This window comes from Anomaloglossus baeobatrachus, chromosome 5 (genome assembly GCF_048569485.1).
Source record: "Anomaloglossus baeobatrachus isolate aAnoBae1 chromosome 5, aAnoBae1.hap1, whole genome shotgun sequence".
NCBI lineage: Eukaryota > Metazoa > Chordata > Amphibia > Anura > Aromobatidae > Anomaloglossus > Anomaloglossus baeobatrachus.
In genome coordinates, this window is record NC_134357.1 from 324,544,752 (window position 1) to 324,570,147 (window position 25,396).

The 25,396-nt window shown below is 45.2% G+C and overlaps 1 protein-coding gene across 3 annotated transcripts in view; it reads right to left on the reverse strand.

Annotated features, from left to right (window-relative positions):
• Positions 1–24,772, reverse strand: part of LOC142311399 (protein-glutamine gamma-glutamyltransferase E-like) — a 70,102-nt gene extending 45,330 nt beyond the window's left edge. Inside the window, exons 1-4 of one of the 3 annotated variants that reach the window (XM_075349784.1) lie at positions 24,662–24,772; positions 22,154–22,240; positions 9,948–10,121; positions 7,559–7,783 (exon numbers count right to left, since the gene is read on the reverse strand). In XM_075349784.1, the coding sequence (XP_075205899.1) occupies positions 7,559–7,783; positions 9,948–10,121; positions 22,154–22,240; positions 24,662–24,680 (505 nt within the window). In that variant the 5' untranslated portion in view covers positions 24,681–24,772. The remainder of the gene's footprint in view (positions 1–7,558; positions 7,784–9,947; positions 10,122–22,153; positions 22,241–24,661) is intronic. The other 2 variants (XM_075349785.1, XM_075349786.1) reach the window with 2 other exon arrangements.
• Positions 24,773–25,396: the final 624 nt, after the last annotated feature.

The following is a 25,396-nucleotide window of genomic DNA, read 5'->3' on the forward strand; positions in this document are numbered from 1 at the left end:
CTGTGAGAAACAAGATGATCAATATCACCGAACACACAGTCACACCAAACAGAAGCAGCTCCTGCCTCCACAGTAAGGGTGAGTTAATCAATCGTTTGACCAAATTTTTCAAGTTGATAATGTTGTGCGGCCCCCAAAGGTTAGTAGGAAATTCCAAATGGCCCCCGGCAGTAAAAAGGTTCCCCACCCCTGCTCTAGAGGCTAATCACCATAATCAAATAATGTCAGGGACAAAGAAGCTCCCCCAGAGGGATATCACCCAACCTGCCCTAAAGCCATCCTCCTACGTAGATTTCCCTAAACGGCGAGTCACAGTGGCTCTAGCTTTATCAGGGAGAGGCAATGCTGAGGCTTAGGAAGGCTGCATTAAATAATGCCTGCTAACAGACTTTCCGGGTGCACCGCCCCCACGGTGACGTGCGCCGAGAGGCCCTGCCCCCAAACACCACCGCGAGCGCAGTCAGGCCCAGGCGTACACGCGAGGGAATAGGGATGCGTCACCCATATCCCACGGCCAGGAGTGACGGCGATCAAGGTGATGAAAGAGGCAGACTTGGCTACTGAGCATGATCAGGGGGCGGTGGACAGGGAAGTCAGGTGTTAATCACAAACGTCCAATTGTACACACTTCGATCAAACTTAACTACCACAACTTGGCACCGGAATTAACCGAAGTGAGAAAAACACCAAATTTACTATGAAATCTTAAATATTTTATTTTCATTAAATTCATTCAATTAGTATATAAACAAGAGCCACCTGGGGGGGGGGGGGGCGCATGATTCCAGATACATTACTCAATCATCAAATCTTAAGAATAATAAATTATTGCTAAATATAGCAGAAAGTGACCACGCATCACAACGGTCAGGTAACAAAGTTGCATATCATATCAATCTCAATGGTTTTATGCTGATATAAAAAATAGGGTAGGCACATTAAACAGTGGGATTGGATAGTATAACATGCGTTATATTTTTTATATCAGCATAAAACCATTGAGATGAGATGATATGCAAATTTGTACCTGACCATTGTGATGTGTGGTCAACTTCTGCCATGTTTAGCAATCATTTATTATTCTTAGGATAGATATGATTGAGTAATGTATCTGGAATCATGCGCCCCCCCCCCCCCCCAGGTCGCTCTTGTTTATATACTAATTGAATGAATTTAATGAAAATAAAATATTTAAGATTTCATAGTAAAATTTGGTGTTTTTCTCACTTCTTCCTTGGTCTGTTAATTCTGGTGCCAAGTTGTGGTAGTTAGGGAAGTCAGGTGACCTGAAAGAATGAGGTAACAATCACATAAGAAAGGGGCGGTGACAACACGTCCTTGTGATCCTTGTTAAAGTGTAAATAAAAAAAGTCCATGGTTCTGTAGATTTCTATGGTCCATAGTATATATTAGTTGGAATCTTCATAGCACATGGGATCATCATCAGGTCCATGAATGATAACATCAGATGATGAAAGATATGTTCAAATTATTAGTCCCGCACTCGATCCACTCATTTGAAATATGTTGAATCCCATGTGAGATGACATTTCACATCGATCAGCTGTAAATATGATAACTATACAGTAAATAGGAGCAATTATGCAAAGCAGCCAACACAAGGAAAGTTGTGTTCAAAAGAGCCTAACACACTAAAAAGGACTATTACCACAAGGTTAGGTTACCTCCCAACCCCCCCCCCCATCAATAGCTGGGGGTCTAACCACTGGGACCTCCTGCGATAAAGATTGTTAGAGGCCATCAGATGCCCTGAAGAGAACACTGCCTAGACCAGGAGAGGATTCCAGGTGAGTTAAGACACAGCAATGCAGGATCAATCATACCCAAGGAGGCATGACTGCAGCTACTGAACCCAAACTAAACTAGTCTGGGACCCGAAAAGGTTTCACCAAGTAACAGGAGGTCATGAATTAAGCTACAGCTTTTATTAGGCACAATTACAATATCTGACAATATGAATCAGCAGACAATTTCTTTTACTAAGAAAAAGATGCTATGTAAATGCTGTTACTTAGTATTGCATATTAATTTTTAGGTGGAGAACCACCTATTGGCAGCACATGTGTTCCCATTACCCTTCCCTTTATGCTATCTGGTGAGAAGTTGGCATTTGCTTTTAGCTTCCAGCATGTATCACATTAAATATAAGGCTTCGCAAAACTGGCTTTGTTTTAAAAGAACCGACTATTTCGTAATTGAAAGAACTGCTTGTTAACCTAAGGTAACCCTACTTACTAATGCCTCTGACCTTCCAGGATGGATTTGTCTAAGCTCATCTCAGAGTTAGACACCTTGACAAGGAACACTTGGCAATAGGAGTTAACTGGTCCAATCTACAGCCAAAACTATATGAATCTATAGAGATTTTGCAATGGAGATCTATTGTAGCAACCAATGGCATTGCTATAAATGTATGAGAGGGTGAAAGTATATTAGTAACCTTTATCCACAGTGAACTGCAAAACGCTTATTTACTGTTTATTATATGCATTGTTACAGACCAGCCACAAGAGGCCTCTGTTTTGCATCGGCATTCAACTGGTTACTATAGCAACGTCTCAATGGACTTCTCTACCAGACTTTGAAGGCTGAGGAGGCGGTGTGAGCTGCAGGGAAAGCTAGAGGTGTAAGTAACGGAATGGAGCCAACGCAGAAACCACTTAAGTGAATTGTGAGAAGATTTGTTTTGAAGTTTAGCAAGAAGGCCCGCGACGCGTATGAGCAGCATCCTGTGCCGGAGATCACCATTCTGCAGTTGCTGGCTATACTTGTTCACTGAGAGGATCTCCAATTCTCTGGTTATGGCAGCTGGACACCGTACCAGGTACAGTAGGCTGGGCCCAAGACTGCATGCACGCTACACTATGCTTTGGTACTAAAGCATCTAACTCCGAGGTCTCAAACAAGCGGCCCCTGAGGCTGCTTGTTGCGGCCCGCAGACCCCCTGACAATCGTGGCCCTATGCTAGAGCTCGGCACTGGCCGGACTTTACTACAGTTGAATCATTTGCGGTAACGTGCAGAGGAGCTGTCTGCGCTGTTTCAATGGCTGCCGCCCACCAATCAGATGCAAGGAGGTGACGTCGCTCTGACATCACCTCCTTGCATCTGATTGGCAGGCGGCAGCCCTTTGTACAGCGAAAACCGCTCCTCTGCGCATTACCGCAAATGAGTCAACTGCAGTAAAGTCCTGCCGGCGCCGACCCCCAGCATAGGGCCGCGATAGTCACGGGCTGCAACAAGCAGGTAAGGTACATGCCCATGATCAGGACACGCTGTGTCCTGACCTGCGGGGCTACAAGTCTCCTCTGCAGGAGGCCGCAGCGGCCCATGCCCACAATCAGAGTTGGGGGTGCTGCGGTCTCCTCCCTAGGGAGGATGCATGTGGCTCAGTCGCAAAGAACTGACATGCGGCAGTCTCTGAAAGCTACACCGCAGGTCAGGGTTTGCTGCAGGCCGCACATGCAGTGGCTACGAGATTTCTAGAAATCTCATCCACTATGCTTGTACTGTACAATGCAACGTTTTGGATGCAGCAGAAACACGCTGCATCCAAAATGCTGAAAACACTGATCAAGGGCAGTAGCCTTGAAAAGTAGGAAAGGTGGAGAATTTTTTTTTGCGTAAAGGATGGGCAGAATACTACTGTGCAGAATACTACAGGGCACAAAACTACAAGGATGGGCACAGTACTACAAGGCAGAATACTACAAGGACAGGCACACTACTACAAGGATCAGCATTTTACACACAGATGGGGGACATTACAAGATGTTGGCTAAGATTACTATATGCTGCTAATTGTGAAATATTACAAGGTGATAAAATGTAAAAAAAAAAAAAAAAGTCAAAATAAAGCATGAATTTTTTTGCCGTTAAAAGGGCTTTATATTAAAACTTAACAAAAAAGTGCAGGTTTGTTATAATAAGCAAAAAAAAACTGTTCAAAAAAGTGATCCAAAAAGGTGTATAGAAAAAACTTATGGAATCATTAAAAATGTCACTTTTGTCCTGAAAAGAATGTGGCCCCCCTCAATTTTTTTTTTTTATGTGTGGCCCAAACATCCCAGCTGAGTTTGAGACCCCTGATCTAACTGTTCTGGTTAGGCTCTGTGCGCACTAGACCTTTTTACCCGCGGATTTACCCGCGGATTTGCCGCGGAAATTTCTTGAGAAATGTCTGCAATCTTTGTGCAGATATTTCCCAGCAATTTCTATAAAAAAAAAAAAAAAAAAAAAAGCTGTGCACACTTGTGCGGATTTTTCTCAAGAAATTTCCTTGAGAAGAATTTCTCGAGAAAATTTCTTGAGAAAATGAACATGTCCATTATTTCCGCAGGTACCCTGCGGATTTCGGCAGTACAGCCTGCAAAAATCCGCAGGGAACCACCCACGGGAAAATCGCGGCAATTTCGTGGCTATTCCGCGGCTAATCTGCAGCAAATCCGCGGCAAATCCGCATGCGGATTTTTTCCGGAGGTCCGGAAATCTTTCACTCCCAGAAGTTTCTCAAGAAATTTTCTTGAGAAAATTCACATTTCTAGTGCGCACATAGGCCAACTATAAACACACAAAAAGAGTTGCCGGCTCTGCTGTGTCAGTTTGCAGTTATATTTAGAAACCTGAAAGGAACAGTGCCACACATTTGCAGTGACTGTTGCTCTAAGATTTCCAGGACTGTGTTGCTGAGCTGTGTGGTTCGCCTTCCCACTTTCACCATCTGCCTTCTCTGTAAGGCTTCAGCAATTAAGGGTATTCAGGGGGTTTATGGGATTTTCTGTGTTTAGGTGGATAAGTTGTAAGCTCTTGTGCTGCACCAGTGGTAGGACACACACACACACACTTCCCAGAGGGATGACTAGGTATTAAGTGACTGTTCAGACAGTTGCTTGGTTAGGTAAAGGTTGGTGAGAAAGTGACAAATCGCAGTTACAGGTGAAGCAGCACAGGGATGTCTGCCTTGGTCCTTGTATTTATATTGTTCTGCTCTATGGGTGTATGTCTGTATTTGTAAACAATCATTTATCAATCCAACTGCCTAGAGCAGTCATGGCGAACCTTTTACAGGCCGAGTGCCCAAACTGTAGCCCTAAACCCAATTTTTTTTCCGAAGTGCCAACTAATCCTATTATATAAAGAATTGATTGTAATCTTACCTTTGCCGTCTTCTCTTCAGCAGGGGGCATCACGCTCATGCTTACCACACATGGACGCTGAGCCCCTGCCCTTTCCAGACACAGCAGTTGGATTGATCTTTCTGGAAATAAATTGCAGCATATTAGACAGAGATTTTAGCCTGGAATGGATTCAGATGTCACCTGTAATCCACATCTACATTTCAAAGTCTGAACATCTCGAAATCCCATAAAGACGTACGAGTTGCTCCCCTCCCCTTTCATTGTGTAGTTCTGTCCCCCTTCCTGGCCACTTCCTGGTAAACATGTCTCCCATCCTGATATAGATTTCCTACATTCTGGTATATTTGTCCCCATCATGGCCCCATCCTGGTAAATGTTACCCATTCTTGCATGTTCCCCCATGCTGGTAAATGTACCCCATCCTGACATATTGCCCATCCTTGTAAATGTTCCCCCATCCCGGCATGTACCCCATTCCTGGTAAATGTACCCCATCCAGGTAAATGTACCCCATCCAGGTAAATGTACCCCATCCAGGTAAATGTACCCCATCCAGGTAAATGTACCCCATCCAGGTAAATGTACCCCATCCAGGTAAATGTACCCCATCCAGGTAAATGTACCCCATCCAGGTAAATGTACCCCTTCCTGGTAAATGTTCCCTATCGTGGCATGTTTCCTCCATCCTGGCATGCATGCTTTCCTCCAGCCTGGCATGCATGTTTTCCTCCATCCTGGCATGCATGTTTCCTCCATCCTGGCATGCATGTTTCCTCCATCCTGGCATGCATGTTTCCTCCATCCTGGCATGCATGTTTCCTCCATCCTGGCATGCATGTTTCCTCCATCCTGGCATGCATGTTTCCTCCATCCTGGCATGCATGTTTCCTCCATCCTGGCATGCATGTTTCCTCCATCCTGGCAGGCATGTTTCCTCCATCCTGGCATGCATGTTTCCTCCATCCTGGCATGCATGTTTCCTCCATCCTGGCATGTATGTTTCCTCCATCCTGGCATGTATGTTTCCTCCATCCTGGCATGTATGTTTCCCCCATCCTGGCATGCATGTTTCCTCCATCCTGGCACGCATGTTTCCCCCATCCTGGCACGCATGTTTCCCCCATCCTGGCACGCATGTTTTCTCCATGTATGTTCCCACCCCACGCTGCCATGTGCATTCCCCCTCTCCCACCCCACGCTGCCATGTGCATTCCCCCTCTCCCACCCCACGCTGCCATGTGCATTCCCCCTCTCCCACCCCACGCTGCCATGTGCGTTCCCCCTCTCCCACCCCACGCTGCCATGTGCGTTCCCCCTCTCCCACCCCACGCTGCCATGTGCGTTCCCCCACCCCCACCCCACGCTGCCATTTGCGTTCCCCCTCTCCCACCCCACGCTGGCATGTGCATTCCCCCTCTCCCACCCCACGCTGCCATGTGCGTTCCCCCTCTCCCACCCCACGCTGCCATGTGCGTTCCCCCTCTCCCACCCCCCTGCTGCCATGTGCGTTCCCCCTCTCCCACCCCCCCTGCTGCCATGTGCGTTCCCCCTCTCCCACCCCCCTGCTGCCATGTGCGTTCCCTCTCCCACCCCCCTGCTGCCATGTGCGTTCCCCCTCTCCCACCCCCCTGCTGCCATGTGCGTTCCCCCTCTCCCACCCCCCTGCTGCCATGTGCGTTCCCCCTCTCCCACCCCCCTGCTGCCATGTGCGTTCCCCCTCTCCCACCCCCCTGCTGCCATGTGCGTTCCCCCTCTCCCACCCCCCTGCTGCCATGTGCGTTCCCCCTCTTCTCCCACCCCATGCTGCTGCTGCCGCTGCCGCACACGAGTTATAAAAAAAAAAAAAAAAAAAAAAAGCAACACAACTTACCTGCACACGCTCCCCCGCTGCGCGCTGCTGGGTCCTCAGTTCCCACGCGGCCAGCAGACGGCGCCGGCGCTGCTCTCTCACGCTCCTCCGTCTCCTAGGCAACCCACTGCAGCCTAGGGGAGGAGGAGTGTCAGAGCGGAGGAGAAATGTCTCCTCCGCTCCAACACAGGTTTGATCTGCCGGCGCGACTGCACTAGCAGATCAAAACTGCAGGGTTGGGCGACAGCACACGTGCCACCAGAATGGGCTCAGCGTGCCCCTGGTGGCACGCGTGCCATAGGTTCGCCATCACTGGCCTAGAGTCACTTTCCTGGTGCGTGGTGTTGCTGCATACTGGGGAGCCCACCCTGTAAAAATGGTAACAAGGAGTTCTATAGATTTAGCTACCAGTTCCATTAAATCAAATTATACTCCGACTGCCACTTTCATTCTGGGCTATTCTGTTCTAGGAAGAAACAAATGTAAGCAACGTTACGATGTACTGTATAATTCAACTAGATTAGTTAAATGTGCTGCAGATATAACAGTACCTTTAGCCCAAGGGTTAAAAAGCATATATAATTTTCCTAGGCTTGCAGAACTGGTACTCCTTCCATTAGAGAAACTCAGTGCCATTGTGTAACATCCAATAACTGCATTCAAGGGGGAGTTGATTGTGACTGTCAAGGTGTTAACTTTCAAAGTACTACTTGCACTCCAAGGCACGGCATTGCTGGGATTTGGAATTGTAACTGGCAATTCTATATTTATAGACGCTAAAGAAAAAAAAAAAAAAAGTTAGCGAAAAATGCAAGACCGTTAATAAAATACATTTATCCTTTATAATTTAACCAAACCATTACAGTGTGTAATTTTAGGATATTATTGTCAATGTATGGCTTTAAGGCCTTAGAGTAATGGACGAATAGCAAAATCTCCTGGTTCGGACTAGTCGTACCAAATAACTTGTACTAATCGTACCGAAAAAGGAACCCAATGCAAGTCAATGGATGGAAAAGTGCTGTAACTGAATGGGAAGCGCATGGGGAAGATTACCATGCATTTCTGACAGTTTTTCTAGAAATAAATGTCAGTATTATGCCACTTTTACAGAGTGACAAGAGCTTTATATAAAAAAAAACAAAACAAAAAAAAAAACACACAACCATACACCGGAAAAATGTAAGTAACCTCTTCACCCCCAGGCAATATTTTGTTTTGTTTTTGTTGCACTCCCTTTCAGAGATCCATATATTTTGTTTTTCCGTCAACCTTGCCAAAAGGGCTTCTTTTTATAGTAAAAACCTCATGGTTTTAATATATAGTGTACTGTAAAACGTCAAAAAAAAAAAAAAATTCCAAGTGCAGAAAAACTGTGTCACTAATTTTCCAAACCCCGTAGTGTTCTCTTTTTTTTGGCTCTGTGGCTCAGTGATTATTTTTTGTGTCTCGAGCTGTCATTTTAATAGTACCATTTTTGCGCAGACGCTACATTTTGATCGCCTGTTATTGCATTTTGTGCAAAATTTGTAGCGATTAAAAAAAAAAAAAAAAAAAAAAAAAAAAAAATGTAATTTTGTAGTTTGGAATTTTTTTTGCAGCTACACAGTTTACAGATTAGGTTAATTGATTTTATATTTTGATAGATCAGGCATTTCTGAATGCAGCAATACAAAATATGTATATTTTAACCTTTTAATTTTCAATGGGGTGAATGAGGGGTGATTTGAACTTAGTTTTTTTATTTTTTTTTAATTTAAAAACTTTGTTTTACTAGTCCCACTAGGGGACTAAGGATCAGCAGTCAGATCACTCATTCATTTTTGTAGATCAGAGCTGCACAGCTGAGATCTGAAGAAAAGCTTCCCTCACACACGGCGCTCTGCAGGCAATGAGGAAGTGACTCATGATAGCTACAGAAGTCATCACATGACCCTGTGCTACCATGGCAACCATCGGCACCACATGATCACGTCATGTGACTTCCGATGGCAGCCGTGAGTACGTGATTACCGCTCCGGGCATGTACAGTGCGCTGTTAGTGTCTGGCAGCCCATTGTAAGGGGTTAATAGGCACAGGTGGATCGCAAATCCACTTGTGCCTGGGAGGCACATATATCAGCTGTTCAAATCCATTGACATGTGCATGGAGCTCTTCCAGCTGCCTGCAGCAGCCGTCAGCGATTACCCTGACACGATCCATGACGTACCAAGTACGTCATGTGTCGTGAAGAGGTTAACATTTTACTACTTTTCCTGGGCATGTGATGGGTGGGATATGGTCAGCCACCTCCAGTATTTTATGAGTAGCTGTATTAATCCACACTAGACTGGATTGTAAATTAGGACTGTTTGGTTGATTATGGTACCAGCAGGTGTAAAAATGCAGCCAAAAATCTGTCCCTTTAATGACAAGCTCCCCCAACACTAACTCCAGACATTGCTTCTGTGGCTATAGTCACTCATCACTAGTTACTTCTAGTTTGTAGTTTCTGGCCATCTTTTTTTTTTTAATAATGTAAACCAGGGCTATTACTCGCTTTGTGTAGATCTAAACTAACCTTTATTGTACTGGAGACTCAGTCACTATGCCTAATGTGTTCACATAGGCTTTAAGCTTCAAAGTACAGTTTATACCATAGGTCTACATATGAAAGCCAATGGCCTAAGACACCACTAATGTGTAAACATGGAGCAATATGTTCAAGGTGTAGACTCCAACCACTACATTTAATATATAAATCCAGGTCGTTACATCACATACCCATTTCCCTTTGTTGTTAATATTTTACACTGGAGGCCATATAAAAGACAATATTTTAATTTAGGAATAAAGGTTTTAATTTATGTTGTAAAGCTGCTATATTTTTATAAAATGTAATAAGGACATGTGGCTTTACAGAATTGAACCTTCAAAATAATGGGAAAAAAAAAATATACCTGAACTGATTGTTATTTTGAGATTGTCTGAAGATTGAGGCGGTCTGTTGAATGTGAGGTCCATAGAGAATGGTTCACCTCTCCTTACAATGAGTTCTTCGCTAATATAATTGCTGGTTCGGTGTGCAAACGCATTTGTTTTTTTATGGAGATTGGTACTTTCCAGATGGATTGCTAGGCAAAAAAAAAAATAAATAAAAACCACATTACAATTTTACAGATCAGTTAAAAAACACACAAGTTGAGTAGGTTTGCTAAAAGTTTGGACATTACTGATACACTGCATTATAATTATAATTTGTAGAGGACTTGAGGGGTCCATGAATGACCGTTTATCAAATATGATTCCCTTAGGAATTGATACTTGGCCTAACCAGTTTTGTCTGTAGTTTTCTTTAAATTTACAGTGCTCCAATTCAAGCATACAGTCTGGAAGATACGCTTCGCAGCAGGAATTAGCTTTAAACCTAATGTAATCCTTTACAAAATTTATTTTAAAGCACCACTGGTGCTTTAAATGCAAGTCCCCTGCCTCCTTTATTATACTCCTGTGACTCCCTGGCAAAACCAGGTAGCCACAAAGAATAGGCCCCCGCATAACACTGCTCTCCCACAGGGTTAAATCGGCCAACAAAACCCTAGTTACCTCCCCAAGGAAGGATAGGCACACCAGTGGGCATGAACAGGCGGGAAGGAAACAACCACCTAGGGGTTTGGAGAGCCCGGGGCGGGAAAACAGTCAGTTTAGTCTGAGTTTAAGACTGGAGTGGAGGTGCCAATTGACAGGTGTCAGGGTCGGAGCCCTGACACATAGGCTAGGTGGCAGACTGTGGTCACCACCAGTAGGAGACAGGAAGACTGCTCGGCAGATCCGGAGGTGGACCGGGGCAGGGTTGTAGCCCGCCGGTACAGACACCGGAGAACTGACCCAGAAACCGTGAACAGAAGGGGTACTCTGACACTGAAGCCAGGACCGGCACCGACGGCCTAGCTAATTAACAGATTGAGGGCAGGATTCCAGGTCCTGTCCCAACCTAAGTCCCGAAAAGTAGACAACCACCCACAGAGGGATAGGGCATCCAACAGGGCCCAGTAGATTCCACGGGTCAGCGTCTGACTGGCACAGCTCCCAACCAGAGGACCGGGAGCGGACTCCTGCGTTACACACCGGGAAGTCTACATAAGAAAACACATAGTGCAGAGGAAAAGGGCATTGACCACCAGCCCGGGTGTGGGACCAGATACCACCATCACCTTGGTTTACCAAAAGACTTGTGTGATTTACTCACTGTTGAATCACTTTCCCGGCCCAACCGGGTGCGCCGGCCCCTGCCGTTATCATCCCCTGCACAGACATTGGGCCCCGGGGCATCCATCCCTGCCCACGGAGGGGTTAACATCCAGCTGCCAGCCCATCGCCCCCGGGGACCCCACAGCAGCAGCGGTGGTACTACATCTCACCACACATCGTAGGTGGCGTCACAGTTTTCAACAACCCCAATACAAATACATTCCCCTTTTATTCAAAGTGCCCGCGTGACCCCCAGGTCCGGTAAAGTCCCTCGAGCCATACCGCAGATCCGGATCAGAGCAGCACGGCTGCTGGCACGGGGGAGGCACACTCCCCTTCCGGCATCTTCACCTATCATTGCGCTCCTGTCAGTCTGTGACCTGACTGCAGCTCTGATGTTTCATAGAGCGTGCCGAGGTCACAACTCATTTTGGTTTTCACAGAGATGCATTGGGAGCTTGTGACAACTTCCGACTTCCAGCAAGTCAAAAATTGCAGTCACAAGATGGCATAGCGTGATCAGAGCAATGTCTATAAAATGTGAAGCCAATGAAAGGAGAGCATATGACTGGGGACTTCAATTTATACAGCAGTAAAAGACACTCATGCTGGAGTGAAGTATTAAAGATAGTCTACTTGAGTGCGATAAGGACTTTACCCCGGGGCAATTATTAAACACCAAGCTAGAACCTAGTAGTGCGGGGAGTGGATGCAAACAGATTTTGAGCCTTCTCGGTAAGGTACCATGGACGTGATCACTTTTGGTCAAGGAGTTCATACAGTAGTGAAGAGCATAATATATAAATATATAATATATATATTTTATTTATATATATATCTGTATATCTATATTTTTTTCTTTTTATAATAAAAGCAAGCATGATCACACTCAGTAAAATACTGGTGCCGTTCAATCACACATGCTGGCTTGTTTTATTCCCGTACCCAATGACTGGACAGTCACTTAAGTCTAGCATACAATTCTGATCTGGAATTTTCCAGCTTATTTAAGCAACACTGATTGATCTTGCCTTTATGAATTTAAGAGTTTTTATTTTGCATATCAAAAACATCTTAATTTACAACCCAACAAGCTAATGAAAATATCAGTATCTCATTTATCAATCTCTTGCCATGTCCTATCATGTAGTCACAATTTACATAAAACTAGTTGAGCATCATTTATATTCCTCTACATTATACAATATAGAGCCTTATTTCACTTTGTTTAGCTTGTCATTCTGTTCTGGTTCTGACTGCAAGGTTAAAATTGTTAAAGAGTAGGACCCGATACTCAACTGTGTTGAGTAAGATCGTGATGCACAGATTAGTTCTGGTCAGGAGACCTGCAGCCAGACAGCCTCATATGCCTGTGAGGCTGTTCAGTTTAAGAGGCTGACCAGGTTTGGTACAAAAGTCTATAGTCACTGATGGCAGACTTGTGAATCCTCATATCACATGAATGGATGGCATTCTCTGGTCCTGGGTCAGGAGACTGCAATATTCATACTTCTGCCAGGATTCCGACTAGACGTGCACAGCCTTGATCAATTCAGGCGTATTGAGCTAGGGTCTGTATGTCTAGTCGGAATGTGTCAGGAGTATGCATATCCCATACTTGTGGTCACATAACTGGTGCTCTCAGTGGCGGCACCAGAGAATCCTGCCATTGCACAGTGTACATGTTGTGAGGATTCACATGTGTAGCCATTAGGACTGCAGATTTTCATAGCAAACCTGAACTTTGCTTTTCAGGTTGAGACCTGCAGCCAATATATGAATAACTAACCATAAAAAAACTGGTCGAGTGAAGAACTTTAAAAACTGTGGCGGTCAGGATACCAAGATACTTACCAGTCACTCAAAACACTGCAGAAGTCCTGAGCTTAGGCTCCTTTCAGATTGCGTTTTGTCTTACGTTCACAGCTCTCGTCGGAGCATCCGTCCGAACCACCCCTCCCCCACTCTGCAAAGAGTGTTTCGGACGCATGCGCCGGCAGGGCCATTGACTAATGGAGCACACTGTTAGCGTGTGCTCTGTTTTGCACCATTTTTGCATATATATATACACACACACACACACACACACTTTCTGCAGATGGACACCCGAATCAAATCACCCCTCTTTTGTGCCATTGAAAGATAGTGTTAAAAAAATAAAAATACACACTTTGTATCGTCGCGTTCAGAAATGCCCACTCAAAATATAAGATCAATTAATCTGAACGTAAATCGGCAAAAAATTGCAAACTCCATAATTACGTTTTTGGTCGCCGCATATTTTGCGCAAAATGCAACAGGCGATCGAAACGTAGGAATGGCGCAAAAATAGTGCCATTAACAAAAGGCAGCCCGAGATGCAAATAAATAAGCAGTCATTGAGCCAGAGATCTCCAAAAAAATGATAATGCTACAGGTCGCAGAAAATGGTGCAAAACGTACTCCACTTTTTTCGGACAAACTTCTGATTTTTTTTTATCCCCTTTAGATAAAATTAAACCTCTACATGTTTGGTGTCTACGAACTCAATCCGACCTCAGGCATCACACCGACACATCAGATTTACCATATAGTGAACAGTGACTAAAATCTCAAATTGCACTTTTTTTGCAATTTTTCTGCTTTTTAAATTTTGCAGTTTTTCTATATGGCAAGACTCATGGTTGCATTTAAAAGTAAAGCTTGTTCCGCAAAAAAAAAAAAAAAAAAAAAAAAAAAGCCCTCAAATGACCAGATTCATTGAATCAAAATTTTTTTTACGTATCTCTCGGAAGAAGGTCTAAAAAAATGGAAAGCATAAAAAATCGGACGTTCGTGAAGGTGTTAAAGGATATTGGTATTGGGCAGGGAACCCTGCGCAACATATTGACCCATGGCTTCCATTGGAAGTAGGACTAGCTTAACTCACTAGCCATTAAACCGTTCATAAGAAAGTGCTGTCGCCAGTAACCAGTACGTTGGTGCCTCTGTTACGTAGAGGACGCAATGAAGTGTACTGCCTTGCTGCAAGTCTGCCTTGTTAAGAGTGTCATTGTTATCTGTGACCCCCATGGACCAGGTGAGGAGTAACAAGACTGCCCTGGAGGTAACTAAAGAAACAACCCCAGCACACACCCAAACCTCATTTAAAAGCAGCAAGCTGAACTTTCCACCCTCGCCTATGACTATCACCCCCAGCACCATCACTTCACGTATTAAACTAGACTGTGGCTATTGCAAAATATCAATTAGAGTTGGTGGAATATAGTGGTCTGTAAGCATTTGGTATAATAAATAATCAAATAAAGGGAAAAATACTGACTGAATGTAACCACATCACTGTTGTAATAAGCCAAGGACAAAATAATTACATGTTGACTCAACACAAAACAACTTACCTGCAGGACAGTGTTTACATCTCATACTGCCCTAGGAACTAAAGACTTGTTTGGTCAGGTCAATCATTGAGGAATATCAAAATGCATACAGCTGCACACTAAAAAGCCAACAATGTATAAGGGAACTCTGGTATTGCATTACTGCTATATCCTCCATGTATGCTAGCTGCCCATAAATGGAGGTTTGTAACCCAGCTAGGCACATTCCAAGTTAGATTTATAGTCTAGCTGCCCAGACAGATGTTTTTAACCCAGATAGTAGCATTTCAAGTTAGGTTCCCGGTTTGCACAGATATACCTTGCTGTGGTGACCGGGCTTACATGCATTAGCCAATTCATAAACAAAATATCTTTTTATATATTCCTATAGCAGTAATGCAATACCAGAGTTCCCTTATACATTGTTGGCTTTTTAGTGTGCAGCTGTATGCATTTTGAAGTTACTTTTTGTTTTTTACAGGTAGCACCTAGTCACACTTGTTGGATGTGTGGATCAGATTTTGTAGTATAATCATTGAGGAATAAGCTCTCATAAGAACTCATTTCAAATTATTGACCCTTATCTGACGTACAAATCAATATGCCATTTGTTCTGGCACAAATCACAATTTTAGCACAGCCTTGCTCTGCACCAAAATGTTATTATTGCAGTTCTGGCATAAAAGCTTTGATGAATCGGCCCAGTGTCTCCATTTTTATATTCCCATAACTGCTGATCCCCAGAGAATTAAACTTTATAGTCACACTATTCTATACATTGTAGAAGAGAGGCCCGTGGAATCGCTCTTCTGAATCTGCCCACGTTATGAACATCCATATAGCATAGATCTGATTTACTGTATGAATGAGATACTGCTGAGAAAATATATGCATCTTCAAAGACAGCCATTGGTGAAGCTGGCAAAGATACCCATCGCAGTGTCTCCATTTCTCATGGAAAACAATTCAAAGCTCGGGAAGGGGGGGCGGGTATTACAAATAAAATCTATAGAGGCTTCATTGTAAAAATGGTTAAATAAAAAGGAATACCTGGGGCAATTTTAAAGGTGAACAATGTTCAGTACCCACACAATATTTACAAAATGAACATTCACAAACTGGTTCAACAAGTATTATGCAACTAGTCTCAAGTAAGGCAAAGTGAGGTATAATTCAGATATTTGTTCTTCATGAGCAAGATAATCAGATGTTTTGAGATTTACCTGGAATATTCCACTTAACACAATAACTGCTATAAATGACAAGCGTTACTGCTTAATGGTTGTCAGTTATAAAAATCCTGAAGGTTTAGAGTTCGAAATAGTATAAAAAAGCAAAAGAATATCATTACTTACAGCAAGATGGAATTGCAGCTGTACATTGCTCAGGCCAAAAAACTACTACTCCTCCAGCAGGATACAGCTAAACCCCCACTAGGTGGAGGCAACACAGGTGCAGGTGGAGCCATTCACACTCACTTCCAAATATATGGAGGAAGTGATGGCTGGAAGGTAAAACTGCACACTGGTGGCTTGCATAGAGCACTGTTCACACTAGCAGACGCACAGTCACAAACCCGCAGCCTATTGACGCCCATACTATTAGATCAGGCGGGCTGCCAAGCCGTACCCCCACTGCACGCTACGTAGGGACAGAAACTCTAATAGCAAGGCCTAACAAAAAGGGGCCTGGCTGTATCCTGTACAAAAAAAAAAAAAAAAATATGGAGGTTTGTTAGCGTTGTGGCCATAAGACGTAATCCTACAACCCTCGTCATGGGAACCTCATGCTTGTACGTCCCTACACTATATATAGTATAAAAAAGCAAAAACATACATATACACACACACTATATATTATATAGTGTGTGTATATGTATGTTTTTTGCTTTTTTATACTATATATAGTGTAGGGACCTACAAGCATGAGGTTCCCATGACGAGGGTTGTAGGCTTACGTCTTATGGCCACAGCTCTAACAAAAACCCTCTTTTTGTACAGGATACAGCCAGGCCCCTTTTTGTTAGGCCTTGCTATTAGTGTTTGTCCCTACGTAGCGCGCAGTGGGGGTACGGCTTGGCAGCCCACCTGATCTAATAGTATGGGCGTCACCTAATAGGCTGCGGGTTTGTGACTGTGCGTCTGCTAGTGTGAACAGTGCTCTATGCAAGCCACTAGTGTGAAGTTTTACCATCCAGCCATCACCTCCTCTGTCGCGGGCGGGGAAAAGGGTGTCAGCACACCGCGCTCACCCCTTCTGCTCGGGTCCGGCAGCTGCTCAGTGGTGGCTCGAGCTGTGGGCCGGATCCCGGGGTTTCTCGAGCGACACTCCTCGCCCGTGAGTGAAAGGGGGTTTTGTGGTTGGGTGTGGGGATTGTTATAGTTCGTGACGCCACCCACGGTTGTGGTGATTTCACCACCGCTGCTCAATATGGGATCCCGGGGATGGTGATGCGGAGCAGCCAGTTGTTATGTTGCCCCTCCGTGGGTAGGGGTTGGTGATCCCGGGGCCCGGTGAAGGTTTGTGAGATGCGGGGCCTGGTGGGCGCAGGGACGCGGCGGCAGCACTGTGCCTTGCGGCACTGTGGTACTCACTCAGCCTGAGACGTGGACACAGTTTGTACGGTAAACCAAACGGCTGGTAGGACGGTCCCACAGATGGCTGCACCTGCACTCCCGGTAGGTGACGGTGATGTCCCTCTTCCTTGCACCTTTGTTTGACTTGTGGTAGCGGTGGATTCCCTCCGGTTACCCGCTCCCCGACTGCAATCTGGGCCGGAGGAGCTCTGCACTTTGCCCGCAGGCGCTGGCCCTGAGAAACTGGTGCCCTGGCGGTGGCGGTGTCTCTCTGCTTCAGGTTGGGCTGTTGCCTTCAATCGGGACTTGGTTGTTGGGGGATCTGCGTCCCCGTCACTGACTGATTCGGCAAATTGGGCGACTCCTAGCCTTGCCGGGGTCCGAGAGGCCCCTGCCCTGGTGCTGACTGTCCTTCGGAACACTGCTCCAGACCACCGGGCACACAGCCAACGGGGTCCTTCCAGGAACTTCCAAACGGTCCCCCTCCAGACAGTCACTGCCGTTGCTGACCTTGCTGACCTGGCCCTACACAAAGCTGGACCCTTCAGGCTTTCCTTCCTTCTTGTCACTTCACTTGCTTTCCTCCTTTTCCACTTTCACTACTTTCACTTAGCTCCTCACTCCTGCTCCTCCCTGAGCTGACTCCACGCTAGCCCTCAGCTAGACTTCAACTGCCTGATTTTCCCGCCTCCAGAGTTGAGCTCCTCGGTGGGCGGAGCCAACCGCCTGGCCCACCCCCTGGTGTGCATCATCAAACTCCTGGAGGAAGGCAACAAGGATTTCTGGTTAGCATTGATGTGCCTACCTGGAGTGTGGGGTGTGGTGGTGTTGTGACCCGTGTCCCCTGGCTTGCCCAGGGCGACACACCTCCATATTTGAAAGTGAGTGTGAATGGCTCCACCTAGTGGGGGTTTAGCTGTATCCTGCTGGAGTAGAAGTAGTCTTTTGGCCTGAGCAGCGACTTCAAAATAGACAAACTACTTGGATTATACCGTACCTACCTGGCTTATCCTCTTCACATACTCTGCATCTTGTCCATCAACAGTGCAGATATTTAACACTTTTCCTGCCATCCCAAAAAAAATGAACCAGCAGGCAGTTAATGGACAAAAGTGGTGTTTCCAAAACATTTTTCCCCTAACGGATCCCTGCAGGATATGTTCTAACAGATGAATACTGGGTATGTGAACCCAACCTAAAATGTCATTGAAAGTACATGTGCGATAAAAATTTAAACAAAACAAGTAATTACAATTCTATGCAGAATGTACAGATCAAGTTTATTTTTGATGCATCTATATTAAAAAAGTGAGTCACCTCCAAAACTCAAACGTCTACAGTCCTAGGGGAGTAGCGGTGGTGGTGTTTGCAAGCAAAATTTACTGCAGCAGTAAAAGTATAATCTATGTGACGGTATAAGTAGATTTGAGTTTTAGGGTATGTGCACACAATCAGGACCCGCTAGGTCCTGACCTGCGGGGCCACAAGTCTACTCCAGAGGAGAACACAGCTGCTCGTACCCACAATCCAGACTCATACGGTCCCTCCCTGTTCTCCCTGGAGAATGCTTATGTCTCTGCAGCAAAAGAATTGACCTGTGACTCGGGAAGACGCATCCCAGTTCAGTTTTTTCTGCGGGAAAAACAGCACAGTGGGCAGATTTCTAGAAATCCCATTTTCTGCGCTTCTACTGTACAACGCAGCATTTTAGATTCAGTGAAAACACACTGACTCCAAAGCACTGAACCCTGACCCTGGGCACACAGCCTTAGAGGCGACTGCCCTATAAATGTAAGGAAAGAAAGTTACACAGTTTGATTACTTATTAAGCAGAAACTTAATGGAGCTTCTGGGTGTGACCTTGACATGTCTGGATTTATAGAAAATGAAAGAGCAAAATGGATTGATGAATTTATATTAGATTATTGCTTTATGGCCTCCTCACCCTAAAGGGTTGTTTAGGTTGGAAGAAAAAAAATTCTGCAGACTGCGGTCAGGATTTTCCAGTATTACTGGCATGAGCGGTGGTTCACTTGAACTAGTGAATGTGATCACATGCAATTCATTTCTATAGAAGAAAATTGAAAGAAGCCGACGCAACTAGTAGTCACGTGACTACAAATATGAAAAATCGCATATATGGTGACTTGACCACCTATTTGCGCTGGTTATTGTATAATGTACTCTGTCACAACTCAGCAGTCTAATCAATTTGGTCTCGAGTCGGGATGACCACTTAAAATATTTAACCAGGGGGATTACATTTGCCTCAAGGCTCATGCAGAGGAGACCTATACAATAGCTATATGTTCCTGTGATAACTTGCCATCGAGAACCATGAGCCTTGACGGCTCAGTTGAACTCCTGTATGCTGTTACATGGGACTGCTTTTATCTTTGCCTTTCACTTTAGGAATAAGAAAACCTGTTAAACTTAGTTTCTCAAATTTGGGAGTCACAGAAAGTAACAAAAGTTGTTTTTCTCCACGTTATCCAGCAGTAGAAAAGCTATAAACACATGTGCCATGAGTAAATTGGATTTAAACAGGTTTTCTGCCCTCTAATGGCCAGCACAGAGTTAAAATAAGTCAGATGTTATTTACCCACCCCCAGTCCACCACTGCCTATGCGTTGAGTCTACAAATTTATTGGCTGCAGTGATTAAGCCATAACTGTAGCGCAAATCACCATGGCAACCCATCAGCAAGCTGAGCGGTTTTGAGAATGTAAATGGAACGAGCCGCTAAGTTCAGCAAGCAGCTGTAGCAGTAGAGTGGGCAATAGTGTTGCCGTCACCACTACAACCAGTAGACAGATTGGAGCAGTGATGAGGCATTGCTAACTAAGGGGTTGTGACTACCATCTTATTTTAATTCTGTGCTGGCCATTAGAGGCCAGAAACAAACAGTAAACCTTTAAGTTGGAGTTCGGCCGGTTTCAGATGTCAGTGTTTAATCAGGTATAAGTCACATGCATGGTTATGGTCACGTGTGTGACATCTGTGTTTGCATACTTGTGACACGTACTGGAGTAAACACGTGTCTGAAATAAGATTCTGTATTTACCTGTATCCAGCGCGGTTTTCTTCGACTGTTGCCTCCCGCTTTTGACTGCCATTTATAACTACAAAATATATACAGCTGCACACTAAAATGCTAACAATGAAAAAGGGAAACTCTAGTATTGCTTTACAGCTATAGGAATATTTGAAAAAAAAAAAAAAAAAAAAGACACTTCGCTTATGTATTGGCCAATGCATGTGAGGTGCGTCTCTAAACTGCCACTAACTGGAAAAAAAAACCCTCCATGCCTTGATCGAAATGCCAAGTTAAAATCTCCATATCTGGACAGCTAGACTCCTGCTAAGAATGGTAATGGACATAGCCTGGTTTTAGGGCAGAGTGCTGAATCAGGCTAACATTGGAGCTCCCAATGAACTCTGATGACATCCTGATGACACCCCCACAACAGCCTCACTGGTTCATCAGAGTTCATTGGGAACTCAGTCCCCAATGCTGTCCCAGCGATGATCCGGCTTCCAGGTCTCACACACACAAACACACACACACACACACACACTTGTCACCAGCAATTGTGTCCTCCAGGATGCCATCCCTGGCGCTGTCCCCAGCGGTACTGTCCCCGCAATGCTCCAGCTTCTCACCACACACACACACACACACACGTAGAACACGTATATGTTCTGTTGCACCCTGGAGTACAGGAAGGGAAGGATGGCGGTGAATGGGGGGCAGGAATGGAGGATGAAGGTGGTAGTTTGAGGTGGAGGACAGGGGTGACAGTTAGGAAAGTCTATTAGGATGATTGTGATGCCACCTGTGGTATGCGGCCAGGTAGCCGGCCGCCGCTGCAGTGTCCCTTGCTGGGACAGATGTTGGGGTGCAGCCGGGATGGTGTCACTCCCCACAGGTGTAGCGGGATTACCCCGAGGAGGATGATTGAGGACGGGGGTGGTGGTAGTCCCCATTGGCGCCCCACTGGAGAGGCAGAGACAGGGTCTGTGGTTACAGGTCTTTTTACTCACAGGTTTTTCAGGCGCTGCCCCAGAGTACCATTCTCTGCCACAATGGGCTGCAGCCGATCCCGGATCCGTGAAAGGTCAAGTCCGGTGTGTGTGTCAGCTTGTGAGCCCTTTCCTCCTTTGAAGTGCCAAGTATCGGACCCCCGTAGCATGAAGCACTTGGGGATCCCGGTGTCAGTAAAGTGTCCTGTTCTGTATGCAGATAGCGTGGTTCCGTTGTGGGGCCGGTCCTCAAACCCAGATCCTATATGCTACTTAGCTGCAGATTCATTGGGATGGGTCCGGTGACTATTCTAGCTGTTCCCCGCGACCCTTGCACAGTTGGCAGACAACGTGAAGTGTATCTGCCCTAGGATTCTGTATTCCAACCGCGCCGGTCCTGTGGAAGCAGCTGCCCGCTTCTCCCCAGCGACAGTGTTAAATGCCTTGGCCCACAGAGCCGCTTGCGGCACGTCCGCTCTGCTTTGTGTGTGCAGCTATTCTCTTATGTGGTGTTGTGTGTTCCAAGCTGTTGCCCCTGGCCCCTAGCCTCTGCCACTGGCTAGTTCACAGCTTTCACCAGGTCAACATGCTCTTCCCACTGTGTGCTCCTGACTACCCCTGGTGGTTGCTTCTACTTGTCCCTGAGTCCCTGGTCCAGTGGATCCAGGGAGCCCCTGGTGTGGTAGCGTCCTGTAAACCTACTGCTATAGTGACCCCCTACTGTGATCCTACCCTGGCTCGGTCTCCATTTGGGGAGGGCAACCCAGTGTTACTGTATGTGTGTGTAAACCGGTACCGACCTTCCCTGGACCCAGGATAAGTACTACACCCTCATGGAGGTGCAATAACCTGTGGCGCCTGAAGCCTCAGGGGCGCCACACATACACACAGACACATGGATACAACAAGCATACACACACACACACACACACACACACACACACACAGCTGGATACTCACTTGTCCCCAGCGATGCGGTCTCCGATGCGGTCTCCGATGCTGTCCCCAGCACTGAAGTCTCCGGCGATGCTCTGGTTTCCAGCTCCTCTACAGTGAATAATCAATGAATATAATGAGCAGTGGTCAGAAGTGGTAGGCAGCAGAGCCGAAGACAGCACCACTGGATACAGGTAAATATAGATATTTATATTTAAAAGACCCGCATTTTCTCCGGTATGTGTCACACTGTCACATGGATCATACCAGTGTGCGATTCGTGTGACACTTAAAATGACCAATACCTTCACTTGGGTGTAGAATACAAGAATGAAAAAATAGGCAGTGACAGGTGCTCAGGACAATGTCCTCCATCATTTACATCTAAGTATCCCATAAAAAAGAGGAGTTTGCCAACTGATGTTTAGTGGGACGTCAGGCTATTCCCTCAGGAATGACATCAGGGAAGAGAGTGTTCAAACAGTTTTATATTTTAATTCTTTCCTTTTATTTTCTCCCATCACCCAGTTGCAAACACGATTGCTCTTCCAACCTGAGAGCTCTTGTGCATAGTGTATGGGAGAGTCTGGATAGACTGCTGTTCTAACAAAGTTTAGTCCACAACATGTGTATTTAGACCAGATTTATATAAAGTCATAAAACCATGGAGGATGGTGGTGGGTGGCCCACACTATGGGGTAAAGAAGAGTTCGCATAAAAACTGGGTCTCTGTGGGCAAGCACTGAGGAAGTTCAGCCTGGTCTGTAAAGGATATTTTCTACAGTATGTTGCATGGAGTTATGTCTTCACATGTTTTTATTGACATTAGTAATGCTTGTCATTATGAGATTATACTGCCATGGAATTACATTTAGACCTGGTTAACAGTGTTACTAGAATGATCATTTATTAGAGGCTTGTCCCTTTTCTGAGGGTTTGAGTGTGCATAATAACTTACTAATAGTTTCAATTACAGAACAGAGAAATAGACTTCCTATAGAAGATTGAGTATATTAAGCAGAATTGTGATCTGCACCAATGATCTATACAATGGGCAGTATACCATTATGTAGCTTTAAAGGGAACCTGTCAGGTGCAATATGCACCCAAAACCACGAGCAGTTCTGGGTGCATATTGCTAATCCCTGCCTAACTGTCCCAGGCTATAGTACCATACATTAAGAGATCGTTATAAAAATGTATTTCTAAAGATCCCAAAGGATATGCTAATGAGTACACGGACTAGTCACAAGGGCTTTTGAGCACAGGAACTAACACCTTTGAGATTAGTCCCTGTGCTCATTAGGATATCAGAAGGATCTTAAAAATAAAGGGATCTTTCGAGAAAAGTAATTCTAAAAGATCCTTTTGATATGATAAGGGGCACAGGGACTAATCGCAAGGCCATTAGTTCCTGTGCTCATTTTACCCCCTTAGCACAGCCCTATGGGCGTGCCAACATGCTATTCAATGCAGAATTGCCTGGAGTCATCGTTTGTGACGCGCATACAGTGTCCGGTGTCACCACCTCAGACGCTAGGCTTAGTGTCAGTGCACATGATCAGAACGCAGTGCAAATCCAGTCATGCGCACTGTGAAGCCAAGTGTATGTGTCCCAGCTTCAGAGCAGTCTAGTGCGCATGACAAGAAATGTGGTGACTTCTGATCATGCGCACTGACCCTAAACCAGAAATCTGAGGCAGTGACAACGGATACCAGTATGTGCGTCACCACACCCACAGGGGTGTGCTAACCTGCCAAGAGGTTAGAATGAGTACAGGAACTAATGCACTTGTGGTGAGCCCTATGCTCATTAGCATATCAAAGGATCTTTAGAAACTTTTTTTTTTAAAAAGATCTCTTTATCTAAGCTGCTAGATGCTGGGACAGTTAGGGATTAGCAATATGCACCCAGAACTGTTCTGGGTGCATATTGCACCTGACAGGTTAACTTTAAAGGAATGACATTCATATCCACTGTTTCAGGACTTTACTCAAAAATACCACAAAATGACATTGATCCAAAGACCCCACTTGAATCAACCATTCATTGGTTTCATGGCAATCAATGGAAGTCATCAGGCGATGGGCGAGTTGAAGGTCTAGTGCAGAGGCAGACCATATTCTATACGCAGGTGAATAAGGGATTTGCAGGCAGAGAAAAGCCATTCATGACAATAAAAACCCCACACACAATTTTCTGCTTTTTAGGGACGGAGTACTCCCATCCTTTCCCCATAATTACTGGCAGATTGACAATTGCGTGGTCTATAGAGGCCAGAATGAGATGACTTATGGCTATGGCTATCACATTAAATTAGAAGACTGGGTTAAGGTACAGTAATATTTTAGCACTGGAGCCCTCTTTCGCACCTACACCTACTAAAGTTTACAAGCGTAGTAGTTAGAATATCATGCTACTAAAAGATAACATTTTCTACAGTCCATAGCAAGTGTAAGCAACTGCCATTGTCCATAATCCATGGTCTCTGCAATATGCTTTATAAAGAAGTGAACTATACCGAGACTTACTTGACGACCATCCTCCCATGATTGCGTTCAGATGGTGACTTGGATCAAATGACTGGTTCTTCAGTTTATCAGTGTTCTAATATCCCAATCCTCAAGCATCATCAGCATCCTCCTTCAAATATGTAGATGCGATCGCTGTGGCTCACCTTAATCATTTTAAGTCTTGACTTAGGATTTCACAAGCTTGGGTGTGTGCAGTATAAAGCTTGACAGTTTGTAAATTGTGATTACTCAGAAGTCATTAATTATTACACAGATCTCCAAGGGCAAAATTGTCTGAAAAAGCTGGTGATTTTTCTATCCTTTCAATTGCTCAATTCTAAGAATATTTAAAAAATTACATCATTACAGTTTTTTCACAAACACTGACTCCAGCTTTCTCTTGCACAATACTTTGCGCGACCTTTGGTGGATGGGACACGCCTGCACCAGGGCCTGGTGTTACTCATTACCGGGCTGCGGATCAGTTTCTGGGATGCTGTGGTGGCAAGGCCCGGTTCCGTGACCCCAGCGGTTTCATTCAAAACAGATTGTGGTGGAGGGGAATATTTACAGGGGAGATTTCGTGACACCACCTGTGGTATGTAGCAAGATAGGTGCCGCCGCTGTTCAGCTTTCCCCTGGGGTGGTCAATGATGCAGCAGAGTTGGAATAACTCTGCACAGGTAGAGTTGCGCCCTAAGGCTGCCGGGAGTAATAGTCTAATAGCGGGGCGCAGGGCCAGAGGTGCAGGAA